Source organism: Lissotriton helveticus, chromosome 1_1 (assembly GCF_964261635.1).
Source record: "Lissotriton helveticus chromosome 1_1, aLisHel1.1, whole genome shotgun sequence".
NCBI lineage: Eukaryota > Metazoa > Chordata > Amphibia > Caudata > Salamandridae > Lissotriton > Lissotriton helveticus.
The window spans coordinates 1,857,835,100-1,857,856,478 of record NC_136057.1 but is presented as its reverse complement, the minus strand read 5'-3'; the positions used below and the strand labels follow the sequence as shown (position 1 = coordinate 1,857,856,478).

The 21,379-nt window shown below is 44.9% G+C and overlaps 1 protein-coding gene across 1 annotated transcript in view; it reads left to right on the top strand.

Moving 5' to 3' along the window:
• The window catches only part of TMCO1 (transmembrane and coiled-coil domains 1), a 203,032-nt gene that overhangs the window by 35,872 nt on the left and 145,781 nt on the right, over window positions 1–21,379 (top strand). Inside the window, exon 3 of the mRNA XM_078641519.1 lies at window positions 13,614–13,673. Coding sequence (XP_078497645.1) covers window positions 13,614–13,673 — 60 coding nt within the window. The remainder of the gene's footprint in view (window positions 1–13,613; window positions 13,674–21,379) is intronic.

The window sequence follows — 21,379 nt, the reverse complement described above, 5'->3', positions numbered from 1 at the left end:
ATGTTATCCAATGGGAGGTGGATAACATGGCTAAGAGCATTAGCTCGGTAATGCATGAATATCGCTGACTTTTTAGCGATATTCATGCATTGCGGCCGTTTTTTATCGCATTTGCGATAAACCTTGATAATAGCAAGGTTTATCTTCGATAATTTCTGACGATGCTTAGCGGTAAAAAATTCGTTGGTAAGCATCGTTAGCGATAAATATCGCTTAACTTTGGTAATATGCACCAACGTCTGTTAACGTTCGATTCGAAGGAAATGAGGAAGTGTTGAAAAACATTGTTTGCGCCATCTTGCCTTTTTTGAAATGCCACACTTTTGTCGTGCACGGCAGCCATTTTAGATGCCTTGACCAGACCCACTCTCTGCACGCTGTCGATTCGTAGCATGGCTCCCCACCCTCGCAAGCATCTTCCCCAGGCACTGGTCACCCCCGCTCTCTGTCTTATGCATGGGCAATAGACCTCCCCCCATCTGCGCTGCTCTTCCCTGAGAATCACTCTGTGCCCGCCCGACACCTCCCTTTCGCCCTATTCACTACCGCACCCTCTGACACTCCTCTTCCTCTGTGTCCGATTGTCCAGGCTATCAGCTAGCCCTGCAGATGTAGTTTATGGCTCCAGCTGTAAAGATTCACCCCTCTTCAAAGGAGTTATAGTAGATCAAGGCCCACACCAGATGAGATCCGTCACACCACACGTGTTCCTACTATCTGAAAACCATCCTGTATTGTGATTGGGGAGGGGACCGAGCCTGAAGCGGAAGATTCTAGGAATGACTCTTTGTACATCAAAGTTTTTACAATTATGTGTCACATTAAAAATATATAGCACTCCAACAAAGTAGTAGGAATATAAAACTTTAATAACATATAAATATATACAAAAAAACAAAAACAGTAAAAACATTTAAACAACGAAGAGACCGTGGCAATTTCTTTTGAATTCCTGATGAGGACATGTTACTAGTTCTTTCAAATTATGAAAATTCAGAAGATGTTGCCTGGGGGTGGGTCGTCAGTAGCAGTCTGTTGTGCGAATAGTTCCAAGGCAGCAGAACGCGCTGAAATCTAGATGGCACGAAAGTGATGTCTAGTAAGTTGCCGCCCAGCAAATAACGGCGTGGGGCGCCGCGGGGGTGAGTGAGTACAGTAGGCACCACAGCTATTCTTACTGGCATTGCAGAATTACTGCTGGGGGTGCTGTAGCAGGGTCACAGCAAAAACAAAAAGGATTCTGTTGAAGATGTTGTTGGTTTTCAATTTGAAAACAGTTCTGGTATCAACTGCTATGCTAATGTAGTGGTTAATGTTTTGTTTTCTCTAGAAAATGTAAAAGAGGGGGAGGCAGTCCAAAGTTCCGTTAAAAGGGCAAAGGAAAGGATCGGTGGTTTGAACTATCAGTCAAAAAGGGGAGGGGGTGCAACAATTTTTCCTACCGGGTCACACTGTGCTTTCACCGGAACTGAGGTCTGCAGGATTCTAGTCATTCAAACTGAGGCTGGCGCCAGCATGGGAGCGCCGACGTCCCGCGGCTACAGTTTCGTCACTCCACGGGCGATCATGGCAGTCATTCCCCATCGGGGGTGTCTGCGGGGGTCGGAGACTCCCGCGGCTCCTGTAGAATCTTCAAGGTCGTGGAGGACTACGGTGGTGGAGTCAACCAGTGACCGGGCCATTTCTTTATGCTGGGCCCGCTCTTGCCAGGTCGACCGCCATTTTGAGAGTTCGGTAGCTACTGGCGATCGCGGGGTCAAATGAGCGGACGGGCTCCACCCTGCCGGGCGAGACGTTGCAGCATCGCCACAGTGGAAGAACCCTTTTCTGGGCGCTTGGAGCGCCGAGGGTGCAGGTGGGAAGCCTCCACTGGGGAGGCGGGAGAGGCCTGTTCGCATCGTCTCTCCCTCCCAGTGCACCCCACGGCGTCTCGCTTGAGATTTGTTATGGCCGGACCAGGCGATGAGGACGAGGGGGGGGGTGGGGTCGGAGGCATGTGCAAGACCTCCCCCCCCAGTGTTGTCGCAGCCATTATTCAAGAGAGAAGAAGTGTCCCGTCCGTCTTCGGCCGGGCTTCCGGTGGATATCGGCCGGACGCCCCTGGCTCTGGCCCCATGAACGGGTTTCTTGGTTTATCGGCTCAGCCGGATCTCGTCGGCCTCGGCCCCCCGACCGTTGGTGGCCGGACCGGAAGAGCATGTGGCGGGACTACCTGCAACTCTCAAGGGCCACCGCGGCCGGACTGGGAGAGAGAGGGGAGGGTCGAGGAGACATTCCCCCCCCCTGAAACTCTTCAGCGTTGTAAAGGCAATCCCCTGGCCGGGTCCCGCTGGCCTCGGCCTCTCCTCCGGCTACACCCTACGTTAGGATCTCCTGGCCGAGGCGTGGCAGCAGGATCTGCCTTATATGGGCTGCTCCCGGCTGGGCGTAGCCGCAACCCTGCCCCACCTTGGAAGTTTCCAGAGTGGGGGCGGATGTTCTACTGACTTGCATTTTCCCTAGTCTATCGTTTTTTTTTTTTTTTTTTTTTTTTTTTTTTTTTGTTTTTTGGCGTGGCAGGCGGTGGGACAGCGAGGTGTGATTCGGTTTCTCTTACTGTTTTTCTGGTCTCTCACCACTGGCATATTTCTAACGTTTTCTTGTTTCTAGGACATTAATAGGTTTTATCATTACGTTATGTTATCGTTTCTTTGTTCGTTGTTTAATAAAAGTTTATGTTCATCAGTGGCCTACTGATTTTCGTTTTCCTATTCTTTTCTTTCCAGGTTGTTTCATGCTAAAGTTTCTGTTAACAGGATACAGTGATCACTTCGTTATTATTGCATATGTCCTTTTCACTAGGGGTGCTCTCTGGTCGGGCCAGATGACGTATCTCTAGTAAATGGTCCGGGTGAAACAGGTGCATCAATCAGTGGGGAGTAGATAGGCATGACAGATTACAACGGGGGAGAAAGGTCCGCATTACGTACCCTTTCACTATTTGCAAAGATTTTCTTACGTATATTTGCAAACAGGGAATACCTCCAAAAAGAACCAATTCCCAAACAGTCAATGTTTGGGGAAACAATCAATCAATGAGGAATGAAATAGGCACGATGTGTTAAAGGTTTGCGTTACCTACCCTTCACTATCTGCAAAGGGAGAGAGAATATTCCTATTCTTCCTCGTTTGCAGGCAGAGAAGATTCTTAAGAGAACCAACTTCGAACAATTCAATGCTCGATTCAAACAATCAAGAAGGGGTACTGTGAACACAAATGAACGCCGCTTATGTACATACACATTGGTATTATCAACAGGTTGTTCCTAATGTTTCTATTTTAGGGAGGTCAAAAAGAGATCCCATTAGTGGCCTACTGATTTTGCTCGATTCCTTTTCTTTTTTTACACGATTTTTCGCTATCTGCAAAGACTAAACAGAGTATTGCGACTCTGTGCTTGTTTGTAAATAGAGAATGAACCAAAGAGAACAATCAATCAAATGGAGAGAGAAGCAGGCACGACGGATTACAACGGGGGCAAAGGCCTGCGTTAACTACCCTTCACTATCTGCAAAGAGAGAGTACTCTTAATAGAAATGAGGGGTGGGGGGCAGCATTCAAAGCAGATCAGTGTGCATAAACACGAAAATGTTTTTACTTACCACGTACTTGACATTCGACAGCTTATGATATTTGCTATTAAAAAACCATTGAAATTCACTGAAAAAACCATAGGTTATAGACCATATATAGTTAGGAATTAGCATTTAAAAAACCTTATTTTACTCACACAAAACCATTGAAATTCCATATATAGTTAGTTGCACTAACTATATATCTCGCACCCGCAATCCACTGCTGATCATGTCACATATTACATCATTCATGACATGGTCAGTGACATCACTGATGACATCACTGATGACATCATCCAGTGACTGTGTGTTTCTGTAAAGTTTAAATATGTTAGATATATTGAAGAATGAGTGGATGTATAAGTGTCTCGATGAAGGATTTAGTAGGTGCGTGACTGACTGTATGAGTGAGTGAATAAATGTGTCGTACTAAATGCATGGGTTAGTGACTAAACTGCCTGAATGTTTGCTTCAGTATGTCTGTTGTGATGTAAACTGCTGCATGTGTGGATCATTAGCTATACGAGAGGCTACATGTGTTATTGATTGGTTGCCCAAGTATTTGTATCGGAGATTGAGTTTGTGTGGGGGTGGCTGGGAGGTCTGTGACTCTGTGCATAGATGTGTGAGCAGTTGATTCACTAGGTGTATGAGTTCAAGAGTGCATGTGGAAACAGCTACATGGGCGGTTGACTGTGTGCATGAGTGTATTGATGAGTGAATGGATATGTCAATGCTACATGTCATAGTAAGTACATATGTAAAACACAGTACATGTGAGAGTTGGCATATATAAATAACTGTGCATGAGAGCCACTGAATGTGTGAGTGGCTGTATGGATCATTGTGAACTTGTATCAGGGATTGTATAAGAGAGTAAATATGTGTTAGTATATGTTTGAATAAGTAAGGTGTGTATAACTGTATAGTTGAGGAAATAGAGGTGTGATTGATTCTTTGCATGACTGACTAGGTGTGTGAGTAACTCCATGGATGAGTAACAGTGTGTGAGTGTCTGTATACACTGAGTGTATCTAAGGTGTTATTAGAGTCTGAAGAGGTTTATCGTATTAGCACAAGAATGATGTCAAATGAGATGTCATCAGTGATGTCATGTGAGATGTCATGTGAGATGTCATCAGTGATGTCATCAGTGATATCACTGACCATGTCATGAATGATGTAATATGTGACATGATCAGCAGTGGATTGCGGGTGCGCGATATATAGTTAGTGCAACTAACTATATATGGAATTTCAATGGTTTTGTGTGAGTAAAATAAGGTTTTTTAAATGCTAATTCCTAACTATATATGGTCTATAACCTATGGTTTTTTCAGTGAATATATATATATATATATATATATATATATATATTTTAAGCACCCCATGACGTTCTTCGTTTTCATGGCGGCTGCACCCCTTTCTTTAGACGTGGCTTACCGTATTTTTCATTAATTAGCATGCTGCACGTACTGCAACAGTATGGCCTCGGCAGCTGCCCTCTTTCTCCTCACGACCTCTTGTGATTCGCAGACCCCTCTCAGCCACGGCAGCTCGAGGACTCTGTACATGTGGATGAAGTTACGAAAGTGCACCCATGGTATGTGTCCTTGGATTAGTGCAGATTTACGGCTTTCATGAATCCACAAGAATTTACAGAAGTCAGTCAGGAAATGTACTCCTAGAAAATATTTATGTACTGCATTTTACCAAGAGTAAATATGCATAAGTAGATTTGCTCATGCGACAATCTGTTGAGAGGTAACAAATTCTAATTCCAGCAACCACTTTTCCCCCCAACCCTGGAGGAAGTTTTCCTTTTGCCCTTGTCAAGAGTAGATTTCCATTTCTGTATGGGAAAATATTAGAGACGAGCCGAAAACCCATAAAACATGCAAGTTGGTAGGTTTGCACAGACTCAAAAGGGCATTTCAACCATGGAAAACTATTGCTTACCGGTACCTCCAGCCCCAGTATGTAGATCTGCGGAAAGGTGGCAAAATAAGGGAATTGCTAGTATTCAAACTCTACTTTGGTCTGAGCTCTGGCATAATCAGGGAGGCTAGTGTCAAAGCACTTCTATAACAAGATTGCTGCAAGAATTTGGTGCAGCACTACTTGGCACCAAAGGGGCAAGTGGATTTTGTTACATGACTTGTAGATTTGGAAAGCCATCTGTCCCATGGGCATGTAGATATTTTATTAAAATTACACACCCCTAAGGTGGAGAGAGTATTTTGCTTTTTTGGAGTCTATCTCTTGGGACAAGTAAAGTCTTTCTGCACCTACTACGTGTGGTATCAGTGAACTGATGTAGCATGACCTGGCTTTCTGGGTGCCCACCGTGGTCATGTGCTGATACTATGTGTTGGGTAAAAGTGCGCTGTGTAGTATGTATGAAATACTAGTGTTTGGTTCAGTGTAATCATAAGTGACATGGGAGAGGTCCCTACGCAAGTTCTGCGCAAATGTTGAGGGGGACTCCTTTTGACTAGTCAGATCTTTGGCAATGTATGGATGCGGCCACACCTACAGTAAACGGAGGCTATGCAATTGTACATAACTTATTGAATATTATATGTCTTTGGGTTGGATCCAGGGAAGATGACTTTGGTTCTCCGGTGAATGGGGGATTTCTTTACTTTGGATATGTTTGAAAGAGTTTGGTGGAAATGTTAGAGGTCTGGGACTTGCACACTTTGGGTTTTCTTAGGATTATGGAAGTGGTTGCTGTAGAGATGGTGAGTCGCTGTAAGGGTAGTTCACTCTTGTGGCTTGATTGCAGACCTGTTGGTTAAGAGCTGTTGTTTGTCGGCTAAGTTTCAGAAAACATTTGCATCATTGTGTATAATCATCAATCATTCTTGGGCATTCCTGTGCTTTTTGTTATAAGGGTTTGCTTTTACAGTCATAAGTTTTATATTTAGTTGGGCACCGGAAGGTAGCCCCCCAATCAGGTGTCTACTTTTTTTAAAGACGATTGCTGTTTATTCATGGGTCGCCTTCATTCTTGCTTATGGGTCATTGGTTTCTCACCATGATGGGAAAGGATATATTTTGTTACAGGGTGGTTTTCATGAACCTGTGGATGGTCTGGGCTCTTCAACTAATGTTTTATGGGTGTCGCTGGGCGTCTAATATCCTACCTTCCCTAGTGAGGGAGCGCAGGGAGTGTTTTCGACATACACATGAGGGGTGTGCTGTAATTTGGTGGTCTGGGCTATCTCAGCATGCTCTGGTGTCACATGTATACCCATCTAGTCTCAGCTGTGTGCAGTGGGACCCTGCCTAACGGCGCTAGGTGTCTTGTCCACGCACTTTTTCTAGAGGGCTCTCTTTGGGCTAGTTTTGGGCTTCTTTCTGCTGGTATCTTGGGCGTTTCCCTAGGTTCTCGTGGGATTTGGTTAGGTCTGTTGTCATGTACTGAATGAGGTCGACTAGCTGTCCAGTGGGCCCCATGTATTTCTGATGTGGCTTGTCCACGATTGGGCTCTTTATTTTCCCTAGATAGTGTGTGTGAGGCTTGTGTGTCCGTTTCATCGCTAGGCCAGATACAGCAGGAAGCCCATTTGTGAGTACCTCGCATAGAGCTGTGATTGATTTTTGAGGACTCTCTCCATCCCAGCACCCTCTTTTCCTTCGACTACGTCGGATCCAAGAATTTTCGGACCTGCGGTCCCCAGCTGTGGCCAGGGACTTTCAACCGGCATCACGCTACCGTGGTTGTTTTTCGAGGGACATGACCCGACGACCAGGCTTTGGGTGTTCGAAAAACTTTGAGGAAAAGGAGTAGGCAGATTGTTGCTAAATGGAGACTCCAGTGCGAGGTTAAAACTTGTAGAATTTCGCCCAATGCTGGTAATGGACTGGGATGGCGATTGTTCTGGTGAACATCCCTGCTGACTCTGCGCCATGCGGTGGTTTGTAATTGGTCGAATTTGTGAGTGTGCTGTGGACGTTGTGGGTCATCATCGCAAGTGTGTAGGAAACTGGACTTCCAACACTGGAACCGTGCCTTGTTTTGGAACTGAGAAGGGGGTCTCCATTGGCCTGGAGGCTGCTGGCATTTGGAGGCACTGCTGCTTTAACCTCAAACCATGAAGGAATTGTAGTCCTGGGCCAGAGGCCCAAGTGTGGGGTCCGTTTGATCTGGTTATTGGAACCAGTCCCAATTGGACTTGGGTGAGGGGACCAGGGTGCCTGCTTTTATGCACTGTAGGGTGAGCTGCCCTGCCCCCTCCCCCCAGGGCTTGGCGAGCAAACCCTATACTGGGGATCGGTAGCAGAGTGGGGCCTAGGCTCCTGCGGGCATCCAGATGGCGGACTCTAGTGTGGATTCTCGATCAACACAATGTGCAGTTTCCTGAATGCAAGTAAAGACTTGGATTTCCTAATGTTGTCATACTAGTCTTTATTTTGAAATGTGTTTTGAGGTGTACATGAAGTGTATGTTCACTATTGGGGGTTTGAACTTACCGCGTAGATGAGTTTTACGATTGTGTAAAGGCATTGCCTCCCCAGACAGTTACCCCTCCTTGCTGGGGTCCCTGTCTTGCTGCTGTCGCCACATATTTGACCATCCACCTGCTCCCTGCTGCGGTGGTGCAGTGGCTGTCTCACCTCCCTGTGACAGGGCGTGGCTTGGTTTTGAGGAAGTGGATTTTGCGCGGACTGGCCCAGATTTACCGATCTCTGCTCGTGATGTGCTTTTAAGCCTCCTCAGTCGGCCATGTGGCCCATTGTGTACGGGACTGCCAAACTCCCTGACCTCTGCCATTATAACTCTGTTGAAAGCCTCTGGGGTTTTGCGGTGAAGCCCCCTTCAAGACAGGTGCCATTTGTAAGTTGGTGGCCAACTCTGCCCCCTCAAGGGCGGTCTGTTTTGATTTGTGTTGGACAACTGAGCTATATCTCTCTGGCTTGCTCCTGTTTTCCCCAGTTCTTTTCCTATTTCTTTCTGTAATTTTTAATATAGGGCCTGTTTTTCGCGCCAGGGTCTGGTGTCTAACCTACTACACTGTCCAATCCACTTAGTATTTTGGTGGGTGGCCCCTTTTTGAGAATGTTGTAGAAAAATTCAATGTGAGGGCCCGTATTGTTCTATGGCCATCCTGCCACTTGTCCCCACCATTCTGTCTAGAAAGTCCTTTCTGTCCCCCCTGGGCTTCATACTTTCTGCCATCAATCCTCCTACATCTGGGCGATGAGGGAATATTTCCAGTCATGCTCAGTGTTTTGTCAGCATGACTGCTGGGATGCGGTCTCGGGCGAACACCATGTTAGTCTGTTCTCGATGAGACTGCTCAGCAGACTTTGACATCGCCTATTGCTAGGTTTAACTCTGCGGTGTTCTTCTCAAAACTTGAGATCCCATTCCCTGCCCTATCTATCATTGGCTACAAAAACCAAAAACAAGCATTGGCATATCCAATATGTCTCGCCTTTGGGCCATTATAAGTGTTTAGCCATGCAACAGTTGATGTTGCACCAAGAATATTGTGCTGCATAATGAAATACTTACAAGGTCCCAAAGGCGAGACCTATTGGCTGTGCCAATGCTTGTTCTTTACTGTGGCTACGTATGGTAGAAGTCAGCAACTGCTGACACCCTTGCTTGATAGAGACAGCTGTGCCCTAGTAAAATGGCACTGTAGTCAGCCTGGTCTTTGTCTATTTTCATAAGTTAGCCTGGGACGCATGCAACACCCAACATGTTATACCGTTTACACAGGAAACAACAAAATGTACCCAGCTACATTCCTAATCATGTCACTGTTTCTAGGTTGTACTGGTTACTCTGAAATCGGCAACAAAGGCAAAGCTGGACTTGCGATAAACTGTAACTCACAGTGGCACACCACGGAAAATGCGGCAATGACATTTCACATATAAGCACATTTCAAACACTGAAATGTCACACAAGCGAACTGGAAACTAGGCGGCTATGGAAGAAAGAGTTTAGACAGGTGGAGGAAGGAGCGGGGAGGAAGATAGGGAAGAGGAGGAAGGGAGAGGGTAGATAGATGGAGGAGACAAGAGATAAGCGGAGACTGGAAATGGGGGAGGAGGCAAACGAGAGAAAAAAATGCAGAAAACGTGACAATGGGAGAGTTGAGGCACGCTGATGCGGTGTAAAGGGAAAACATTTGCAAGGAGAGGTGGAATTTTTAACGGGCATCGGAAGCAAAAAAAAAAGACGCTGCGAGGCAAAGAGAGAAAGGGACGCGGGACAGATGGAGAAAAGAAGAAACGGGTAAAACAAGACGGAGGGCATTGCTGTGGGGAGGGGGAAGGAGAAATGCGACACGGCGGGCAGGGGAGGGGGCTGAGCGGGGAGAGCGGCATGAGGGTGTGAAGCAGCAGGGGCCTGAGACGCGCCGCCTTTGATGTGGTAATGCGAGGCAGGCAGGTGGCTGGTGGCATTGTGCATGCGCTTTTTAGGGCTTGAGCTTGCGCAATGACCTAAAAAGCACATGCACTGCAACAAATCGCCAGTGGAATCTCCAGTTAGGTAAACTCTCGATAGGCCCCTATATATATCTCGCTCTCGCTCAATGCGCATGCGCATTGAGATAGGTCGCTCGACCTAACAAGCACCAGTATTGCCAATAGCTTAGAATGGGGGCCTGAAAGTGACCACACAACCTACTCAATTAAACAGTAAGTCTTCAGACAACTATTTTGGTCCAGAATAAATCAATTATTTTAATTTCCAATTTTTTTGTCAAAACATATTTAGAAAATATTCACATTTATATACAATAATTATTACACTCCACATTTATTCACGACGGCACTCCTTACACTCGGTACCAACATTCAACCATGCATACACATTATGACAAACATAGAATCAATTGACATCAATTTATACATAGCATATTTAGAAGAATAAATTCAAAACAAACAACACAGGAAATCAGATCAATCTGTAGACGACAATCGCGTTGCCCCGTAGGCAGTCTTCCACGAACTGAGACATGGAGGGATACGGAGACAGCACATGAAGACTGTTTTCTTAGGATTATAACAAGGAAAGAACGGGGGAGACCACGCCACCCGTGCGTATCTCTTCGGCGGGATCCATTCACACGCCCGATATAAAATTCATACTCCATTAGACACAAGCCGGTTGAAAGTGGATAGATAATCCCTGACTATAAAGAAAACAAGCACCATTGAGCTACGTGGTCCTGAAGAGAATTCCCTTGAAGAAAGGGTTTTCGAAACGCGTAGACCTTTTGTGTACAGCACTAGGACGTTTCTTGAAAACACAAAAATTCTCACAATTGATCTGATTTCCTGTGTTTGTTTTGAATTTATTCTTCTAAATATGCTATGTATAAATTGATGTCAATTGATTCTATGTTTGTTATAATGTGTATGCATAGTTGAATGTTGGTACCGAGTGTAAGGAGTGCCGTCGTGAATAAATGTGGAGTGTAATAATTATTGTATATAAATATGTGAATATTTTCTAAATATGTTTTGACAAAAAAATTGGAAATTAAAATAATTGATTTATTCTGGACCAAAAGAGTTGTCTGAAGACTTACTTTTTAATTGAGTAGGTTGTGTGGTCACTTTCAGGCCCCCATTCTAAGCTATTGGCAATACTGTTGCTTGTTTTTTGTATTTAGTGAGGCTTGTCCTTATTGCCCGTGAGCCCAGACCCAGTTTTGGTTACGGCTATCTATCATTGGTGGCAGTTTGGTTTTGAGCCCTTCCTTTGTCTATCTGGGCCCAGGGCACATAGTGTCCCATACGTGCCTTTCTGCAGCAGCTGACACATTTTGGCTTGGAGCAGCACTGCCCGTTTCTCGCTAACGTCTCATTTTCTTTGGCAGTCCTGCATGTAGGTGAAGTTCCACTTGGGAACTCCCTCTCCATCCCGGATACAGTCCTCCGCAATAGCCATGTCCTCTGGTTCGAAGGATCCTACCTTTGGCCAGGGTCTATTATACTGGCCCTCCCTTTCGCCCCAGCAGGATAGCGAGTGGCAAAAGTGTTGCCCAAAGGTCTTGACTTCCTCTCTGGTCACTATCTCCCTTGGGGTCAGTTTGTCTCTACTGTGTGTTGGGGGGGGGGGGGGAAGCAGTGGACATCTTCGTCGCTGCTCTCCTCGTGCGCACTTAAAGGTGCCATGTTGCTTTTCCTACATCTTAATTGAGTCTGTACTAGGCTACCTTGATCCCTAATCACCGGGTCAGCACTTCTTCTACGCTGACGATCTGGTGAGGCTTGGGCCCAAGGCTGAATCCTCCTTTCTAGGTCTGCCTTAGACCTACCCCCAACCTCCTCAGATGGAGGGCGCTCTGCTCTCTTGTAAAGTTCCCAGGGCTCGTTCTCTCTGGCTCTCTCTCTCTCTCTCTGGCTCGCTAGTCCTTCTGGTGGAGGACCATCTTTGCCTCACCTATTTTCTTGAACATGTTGTCTTGTTACGGACTGGCTAGTTTTATTCAGGGATCTGTCATGAGTTCAATTCGCAGACCCTCCTCAAGGGATGTTGTTGCCTGGGTGTCTAATTCTAAGAAGAGTAATCCAGTGCTAGATGTCTCTTTCAGATGAATAAGTTACTTCCCTTCGGTAATGCCTTATCTGGTAGAGACAGGATCTAGCCGCAGATTACTTATCGACTTGCCCATCCTACCCACTCTGCGAACTACTTGTTCTGTTACCTACAAGATCCCTTTCTTGGCATTCTCATGCCTTTCTTTAGGACTTTGTAATTGTTTAACACAAAGATTACTTTTTTTGACACGCAGTTTCTATAAGTGGTTCCCCGTTGTTGGCATGAAAAAGTCACAGAAAAAACTGGCTTCAGAGAAGGGTTTATATGGATTCCGTCGATGTCTCATCTAGAGGACGATGTTGCTACGGAGTCGCTTGACACTCTCTACTGACGCACAGAAGTATTTCTTTAAAAATGGCCTGATCCAGTCTGGCGCATGGGCAGAGTTATAAGATAAGGAATCTGTGGCTAGATCCTGTCCCTACCAGATAAGGCTTTACTGAAGGTAAGTAACGTATTCTTCTTGCCCAGAATACAAACACCAAGATGCATTGGTTAGGGCTCTATTCTTCAACGGCCTACACTGTAGAACTGCTCCTGAATCTTTATGGGAGTTTGAATGCTATGTTATATTCAGGGAAGAAGTTAAAAGCTCTGTCCTTCCAGCTGGCCTACATTTAGGAATCAAGTGACTGTTGCACCCTTTATCAGCCTGTAGCCCTGGCATAAATACTCTACTGTATGTACCCCTACAGCAAAATAACGATGGATTAAACCTAGATCTGTGACTGGGGGTGAATGTTTTGCCATTGTGCAACATTCCGTCCATCATTTTGTGTGTTTTGTATGTACCCCTATAGGTACGTTCCAAAGCTGCCTTGATGACATGTTGCTTCTTACTGGTTGTTGACAATTATAAGACTGGTTCTTCCCTGCCATGGGAACCAGTCAATTTATTGCAGCGAGTAAACCACTTCTGTTTTCTTGGGACTGTTGTGACTCATTGAGCTGAGCTTCTAGATTTGAACAACCTCTTGTGCACAAACTAGTGAAGACATCTGTTTTCTTGAGGTGCATTAATCTCACCTGTGTACTTGTATTGCCCGTCATTCCAGAAATACAGCTTGTGGAAACCTCCCATCTTTTGTACTTGTTCGCTACTGCACTTGATCAGTGTCCAAATGAAACATTTCTATGTTGGCACAGCTGGACTCGTTTTCTTTTCGATTATGTATTTTTATAGTGTGTTGCAGGTACACATAATCCCACATCAACTACAAATCTTTTTTTCTCTTTTCTTGCGCCACACTTCTCTCTTCCTCTTATTACTCTTAAATTGTATTGCCTTAAAAACATTTTTTTACCCAGAATGCTCATGCCTGCTTGCTAATTTGCAGACACTATCAACTGTCTATTATTTATACTACCTATTGACTCCATTAACAAAGCTTTAAAAATAACAATATAGTCCCTTTTTTTTCAGTGGAGAAAAAGAAGGAAACCATAACTGAGTCCGCGGGACGTCAGCAAAAGAAGAAAATAGGTAAGAACTGCAAGAGTGCAAGTCCAATAAGGAGGGGTGACTGCCTACTGTGGGTCGGGCGCCATTGTTGGGTACTTGAGCTCTGATTTGTGGCAACCAAAGTCTGAGGGAGAAATAGCCATAAGTGTGAAAGCGGATGGGGCAGAGCGTTGGACTGACGTCTGTGTTACCCTAGAAAACTACTTAGTGCAACACAGAGTCCAGTGTGGGTGACCACAAATCTGATAGTTATGATCGACCAAGAGCTTGCACCCAGCCTTCTTCTGTAATTGATGTCCTTTGCTATTTTGTCATTCTGTTCCGGTCTGCACTTGTTGAATTTGAATTTAAAAATATTTATATAGCGCACGTTTACCTAGCGGTTTCATGGCGCTGCGGGGACGATACAACTTCAACAGGGAGGACCAGTAGATTAAGGTGAGAAGGCCTGTGAGAACAGAAAAGTTTTCAGTCTCCTACGGAACTCCATATAAGATGCAGAAGTTCGAAAAAGGAGGGGCAAGGAGTTCCAAAAGGACTGGGCAAGGACAGAAAACTTACAGCCTCCTGTCCTACTTTTCTTAAAACGGGGTACCACTAAAAGAGAGAGGGAGGAGGAACGCAATTGCCTACCAGGAATATAATGATGGATGTTGGCCTTAATAAAGGCTGGGGCTGTCCCGGCGCGAGCCTGAAAAGTCAGGCATCCAAGTTTGAACAGGGCTCTTTTTTTTTATCGGGAGCCAATGCAGGGAACAGAGAGACGGAGTGATATGTTGAGATCTGGGTAAACTAAGAACCAGGCGAGCGGCTTGGTTCTGCACCAGCTTAAGCCGGCGGAGGGCATAACTGGGGATGCCATTATACAGTGCGTTGCCATAGTCAAGGCGAGAGAGAACCATCGCCATGACAATGAGCTTGAGGGCAGAGGAAGAGAAAAAGCGTGAGATCTTGCGAATAGTACGCAGTACAAAGAAACAAGAAGAGACCACCGTGCTAACATGTGAGTGGAGGGTAAGATGTTGATTGAGAGTGATCCCCAAAGTTTTGACAGAAGAAGAGGGAAGAGGGGGACCAAGTAAGGGAGGCCAAAAGGCAGAAGACCAGGGATTGAGTTTACCTCCAGTCAGGACAAGTTCGGTCTTATCAGGGTTGAGTTTCAGATGGTTCGAGTTCATCCAATCCCTGATAAAGACCATAACTGACTGGAAGCTATGAATGGAATGAGGTGAGTTGGACAAAGTAAAAATAAGTTGGAGGTCATCAGCGTAGTTGAACACTGTGACCTCCATCCGCTGTAAAGCAAAAATAAGTGGGAAGATATACAAATTAAAAAGGAGAGGGGAGAGAGACGAGCCCTGGGGGACACCACACTGTACTTTTTGAGCCGCTGAGGAAAAGTCTGCCAGATGGACGGCTTGGGTGCGATCACTAAAATGAGGTCACCCAGGCCAGGGCGGAACCCCTGATACCCGCCGCCTCGACACGGGAAAGAAGGATGGTATGATCAACCGTGTTGTCCTGTAGTATCTGATTTTGCTGGTTGTTTTACCTTAAAAGCAGATCATAGTAACTATGAATGGTATAGCCTTTGTTTAACATTGTAAATGAGATTTCAGATTTGTAAATTGTGACACGTCACAAGTTAGGAAAGATAAATGCTTCTGTGCTAAAAGCATGTAATATAGTAGGGTTTCTTAACCTTATTTACTTTTCTATACATGGATTCTAACCCTGTATATCTGCACGTCCAAGACCATTCTTTAGAATTACTAGTTTTCATTTCCTCAGGGTGGATAATTCCTCACCCACAATTCCCACCTGTGGCATGCTACATCATTGGATCCTCACCCAGAGTGAGTGAGTGTTTGGCTCGATGCAGTTTTAAGCGGAGCTCTTAAACTAAGAATGAGTGATTAAAATTGCCTCCCGGAACCTGACTCCTTTATTACGATTGAGGAGGTTCTTTGGTAGAGCTAAAAACAAAGATGTTTTGTAGGTATATTGACCCATAACATGAGTGGGTCAACATGTTTCAGCCTTTTGCATTCCATCAAGGGTCAGTAGACTTTCTTCAAGACCAAAAACTATGTTGAATCCTTACGTTTCTGGATTGGTATTTCCCTACTTTGGACTAGTTCGAAGAAACAAACAGAAGCATTCACACAACATACAGACCATATTTTACCTTTTCCTCTTTATGGTCTCTAGATTGGAAGAAGAAAATACTCTTATGTACATGTTGGAAGAGGGGGTTATCTTTTGCCCCCTTACATTATATTGTCTCATGCTTTGGCACAACATACTTAACATATGCAACAAACCCTGCAAACACGTGAGGTCACCCCTCCATCACGCTGACAGGACTCACCATGTACATGAACATACATTTAAAAGCACACACAGGCAGAATAAATTGACAGATCTTGTACAGCATGCACACACAAGTGTTGATAAAAAGGTGTCTCCTATGACCTACATGTTCTATATTTTAGTTCAGCTTCATAAGGCAGTGTGGTCGCACTATCCGTGTAGTCACACACTGAGAAGATAAGAAATCGTGAGCATTTGATCACCTCGTTAGTTATGCAGTTTACCTCCAGTTACTGCTTGGTCCAAAATACCCCCTGCACTTACTTCAGCTAGAGACCTTGTCCTTCCTTTACACTTGGCTTCCCGCACGCCTTGGATGTTGACCAAGCTCAGGCCGAGAAGCTTTTTAAATGGTGTGCAGTTGTTACCGTGGAGTGTCCTGAGACAGGCGAAAATCACCGGACACAGCTGACATATCCTTAATACAGGATCCAGACAATGGGATAAGAGCCAGAAGCCTTAAAGACACACTGGTACATTCGAGACCCAAGCAGATTATAAGACCAGCTAACACCATACACCATGCAGTAGGCCTTCCGGGATTGGTGGCCAGTGTAGTGTATGCTATTTGATGACACCCATGAAAGAAATTGGCTCTATGCTCCCTTTGGCAACTAAAACACATAAATTGCAGCACGAAACAGATCATCTACATGATAACCTGTCCATGCAATCTCAAATGTATAGGAATGACAACCAGGAAAATAAGCGCAAGGATATGTGAGCATAGAAGTAATATTCGTTGCTAACGCAAACCCACTAAAAATGCAAGACACTAAAAAAAATACTAGGCACTCTGTGAAAGATCTTAAATGGATCATTCTAGAATATATTAAAGCAAAAAAAAGATATCTGGGGGAAATCCTATTTTTATAAAAGAGCAGTGATGGATTTATAACATGTCTAGACACAAACCAGTCTTGAACGATGACATCTCATAGTGGAACATTTTTTAAATGACTTAGACCTGATCAGTACTAATCATGTACACTTTCTGTCGTGATGTACTGCTCCGTAGTGTAATGTGATGTACACTTTTCTTTTTATAGAATGAAAAAATTTCCTAGCTAACGTAACGGAAAGTTTCAATTCTATTAAGGACTCGGAGGCGAGGATTATGCCTTCTTTCCTCACGTGATTCCACAGCAGCAAGAAGGTATACAACAAACTACTTTTCCCATGAACCATCGGAAATAAGTAGGCAAAAAACAAACATGGCAACAACCAATCAGAGTCCAAGTCCATATCCAATCAGAGGTAAGCAATCCCATATAGTCCATCACCAGTATCCATTCCGCCTACGTCAGACATCTTGTTTCTGGGAGTCAGAACCTGCAACAACAGGAACGTATTACTCATGGAACAGGAAAGAGTAATAGTCATTGCATAAGATACAACACAGTAGAAATAGTCAGCAGAGATAAGTGCTCTCTATACTTTGTTTTACTGTTTAATGTTTTAACGATGCCTGTGCATGTTCGCTTTGCGCTGTGATCGCTGAGTGTCCCGCACTGCTGTTGCTTGGGGGGGGGGGGGGGGTGCTCTCGCGCTGATTCCCTCGGTGTGGTGTTTCTTTCTTGTGCGGGCGCCGGCGTTGAACCCCCGCTTCACCGTTTGGGGTGATTCTTTTGGTCGCGTCGCGCGGTTGCGAGTTTTTTCCCCCTCAACCCTACGCGACGGATTGCTGGCTTGTCTCGGTGGACCTCCCGCCGCTGGAGGGCGTGGGAGTCGTCTGAGGCGCAGCGCGTCGTTCGGGCTCTTCTGGGCATTCGAACGTCGCGCGCGCGTTCTGACTCCCGAGGCCCCGGTCTGAGGACAGACGCCCGTGTGGTGTAGCGGCTAAAGCGGGTGATTTGCTGTTTGCCGCATTGCTTCTTACGCTCCGCCACCTAAATACGCGGTGGGGGAGTCAGTATTGCGGTCCTTGACGCCTCGTTGGAGGTCCAGTACTGGCCTGCCTTTGGCAATACAGGGGACTAGACCCAGACCGGCGAGCGCCCTTCTGGCACAGGGGTGTGTGTGTGTGTGTGTGTGTGTGTTGAATTGGCTGCCAGCAGAGTTGTCCGCTGGGGCTCAGGCTGCCCTCGATTGCGGTTTTGTGACTGCCAGTGCATTTAGCCGACACCCAGCTGTCCTGTATTATTGGGCCCCACCAGAGGCCTTTACAGTGCCTTTGCAGATCCTGTCCGGCCTACCCGGCTGCGTGTGCGCCTACCTGCCCTTGTCCTAGTATTATCTGTGGCGGTATGGAGTACTATGATGCCTGTCCCGAGGAGGAAGACCCCCTTTCAGAGATGCCATGGGGGGGGGAGGCATTTTGTGATGCTGTGGATGAGTCCATTTATGGAATAAAGTGAGGAAAGAAGGCATAATCCTCGCCTCCAGTCCTGACATAGAATCTTCACTGTCCTAATCTCATACCAACACAATTTTACTACCCATACACTAAACAGAGCATGGCATGCAGCAATAGACATCATGCAATGACTTCAGTGGGAGAAGTTTATTCTTCAGCTCTCGAAATGCACTTGGACTCTGATTGGTTGTTGCCATGTTTGTTTTTTGCCTACTTATTCCCGATGGTTCATGGGAAAAGTAGTTTGTTGTATACCTTCTTGCTGCTGTGGAATAAAGTGAGGAAAGAAGGCATAATCCTCGCCTCCAGTCCTGACATAGAATCTTCACTGTCCTAATCTCATACCAACACAATTTTACTACCCATACACTAAACAGAGCATGGCATGCAGCAATGCACATCATGCAATGACTTCAGTGGGAGAAGTTTATTCTTCAGCTCTCGAAATGCATCCTACACTATGGGTACTGATTTTAGACATCGAGGGCTGTCAATGAACATAGATTTGAAAATCACACAAGACTACAATCCTCAGCCTTCCATTTCTTGTGACACTCGCGAGTCACATGATGCTCCACGGTAACAGCTGCACACTATTGAAAAATCTACTTGACCCGAGCCTGGCCAACATCCAAGATGTGCAGTGAGCCAAGTAGGTGTAAAAGGAGGGGCAAAATGTAGAGTACAAAATATCGACTTCCACAAATATTGAGTCAAAAATATTGTGACCTGGAAATATCGTCAGCAAGAATATCGATTTTAAGGTAATATTGATTTTTAAAATAACTGGGTTATTAATGTTTACAAAAATATAATTGGTTTTAGTTTAGTGTTTTAATGATGTATTTTGGTGTATATTTTAAATGTATAAGAGGTAATTTTTTGTATAATTTGTTGTTAATGTATTTGTAAATTTTGTATTAGTTCTTACATTTAATTTAAATGTTATGTTTAGTACCATAGCAGGTTGTGAGTTTTTTTAGGGGTACAGGGTGGGAACTAATTCAATTATAATAAATTAGTTCATTTTTAATTCATATTATTTAATGACTGATGAAAGTGAATTCAAAATTTTTTATTTGAATTGTATGTGTGAGTTGTGACGTTTATAGGGGTGGACAGTGGAAAGTAGTTTAATTATACTTAATAATTAATTGGTAATAATTATTCGTTTAACCATTTTAATAGTGTAAATTTGTTTTTTAAATTTTAGGTGTAGTTTGTGGTATTTAGAGGGGTACAGGGTGGGAAGTAATTTCAAGTATTTAATATTCATATTTTTACTAGCTTGCGCGTTGCTGCGAACTCTGAAGAAAGGAAATTCAAGGAAACTCGTCATGATAACATTCAATTTACATTGTCATTTTTATTGAAACTTATTCACTTTAATATGGAAAACATTTCAAAGTGTCGTTTTAATTCTATTTATTTATTAGAGTGCTTGTGGATACACGATTTTTTTGTTTTTCCATCTGGTGTGTACATCAGTATTCGAAAGATTATGAGGGCCCTGGGAGGCCGATATTTAAAAAGCTTTTATGCCAGAAACCTTCGCCGGAGTGTACTCAACAACTTCCCAAAGTTTCATGGCGATCGGATGAATGGTGTAGTAATGCATAAAGGACAGACAGACCTACATTTGTGTGTGTGTGTGTGTGTGTGTATATATATATATATATAATTTATTTAACAGTTATTCAATGCATGATTAAATGTGAATTGTGTAATTTAATTTTTTTTTACCTTAAATCGTGGGTGGGCTTGGGTTTTGTTGGGGTATATGGTTGGAAGTAAATTAATTTTTAATTAGGTTATAATTAATACAAAAAAGGGTGGATTTGCTATAATGACTGAGAAGTTGGCCTGATTTGTGATGTCCACTATTCTATTGCAAAAACAACAAGTGATGGACTGAATGTGGATCAATGTCACACACTCCCCCAGTCAAAAGATCTGGGCCCAAATCCATCGTTTTTTTGCACTCCACACCACCCTGGGTTAGACAATGGCGATATGCAAATCAGCTCTGACCCTGTTGCCCCATGGGAACAGTCCAGTCCGAACTACAAAAGCCATGTCCTTCCCAGAACGGAATCAAGCATCCGAGGACCGGACCGGTTTCGAGGTAACACCTCTCTTCAGCCCGGCTAGCTTGACTCCAAGTGGTGTGGAGTGCCTGGGACCCACGTCTGGGCATCCCCAGCGCACTTAGGGCGGCAATTGCAAAAACAACAAGTGATGGACTGAATGTGGATCAATGTCACACACTCCCCCAGTCAAAAGATCTGGGCCCAAATCCATCGTATTTTTGCACTCCACACCACCCTGGGTTAGACAATGGCGATATGCAAATCAGCTCTGACCCTGTTGCCCCATGGGAACAGTCCAGTCCGAACTACAAAAGCCATGTCCTTCCCAGAACGGAATCAAGCATGCGAGGACCGGACCGGTTTCGAGGTAACACCTCTCTTCAGCCCGGCTAGCTTGACTCCAAGTGGTGTGGAGTGCCTGGGACCCACGTCTGGGCATCCCCAGCGCACTTAGGGCGGCAATTGCAAAAACAACAAGTGATGGACTGAATGTGGATCAATGTCACACACTCCCCCAGTCAAAAGATCTGGGCCCAAATCCATCGTTTTTTTGCACTCCACACCACCCTGGGTTAGACAATGGCGATATGCAAATCAGCTCTGACCCTGTTGCCCCATGGGAACAGTCCAGTCCGAACTACAAAAGCCATGTCCTTCCCAGAACGGAATCAAGCATCCGAGGACCGGACCGGTTTCGAGGTAACACCTCTCTTCAGCCCGGCTAGCTTGACTCCAAGTGGTGTGGAGTGCCTGGGACCCACGTCTGGGCATCCCCAGCGCACTTAGGGCGGCAATTGCAAAAACAACAAGTGATGGACTGAATGTGGATCAATGTCTGGGGGAGTGTGTGACATTGATCCACATTCAGTCCATCACTTGTTGTTTTTTTCACTATTCTATTGGGCACC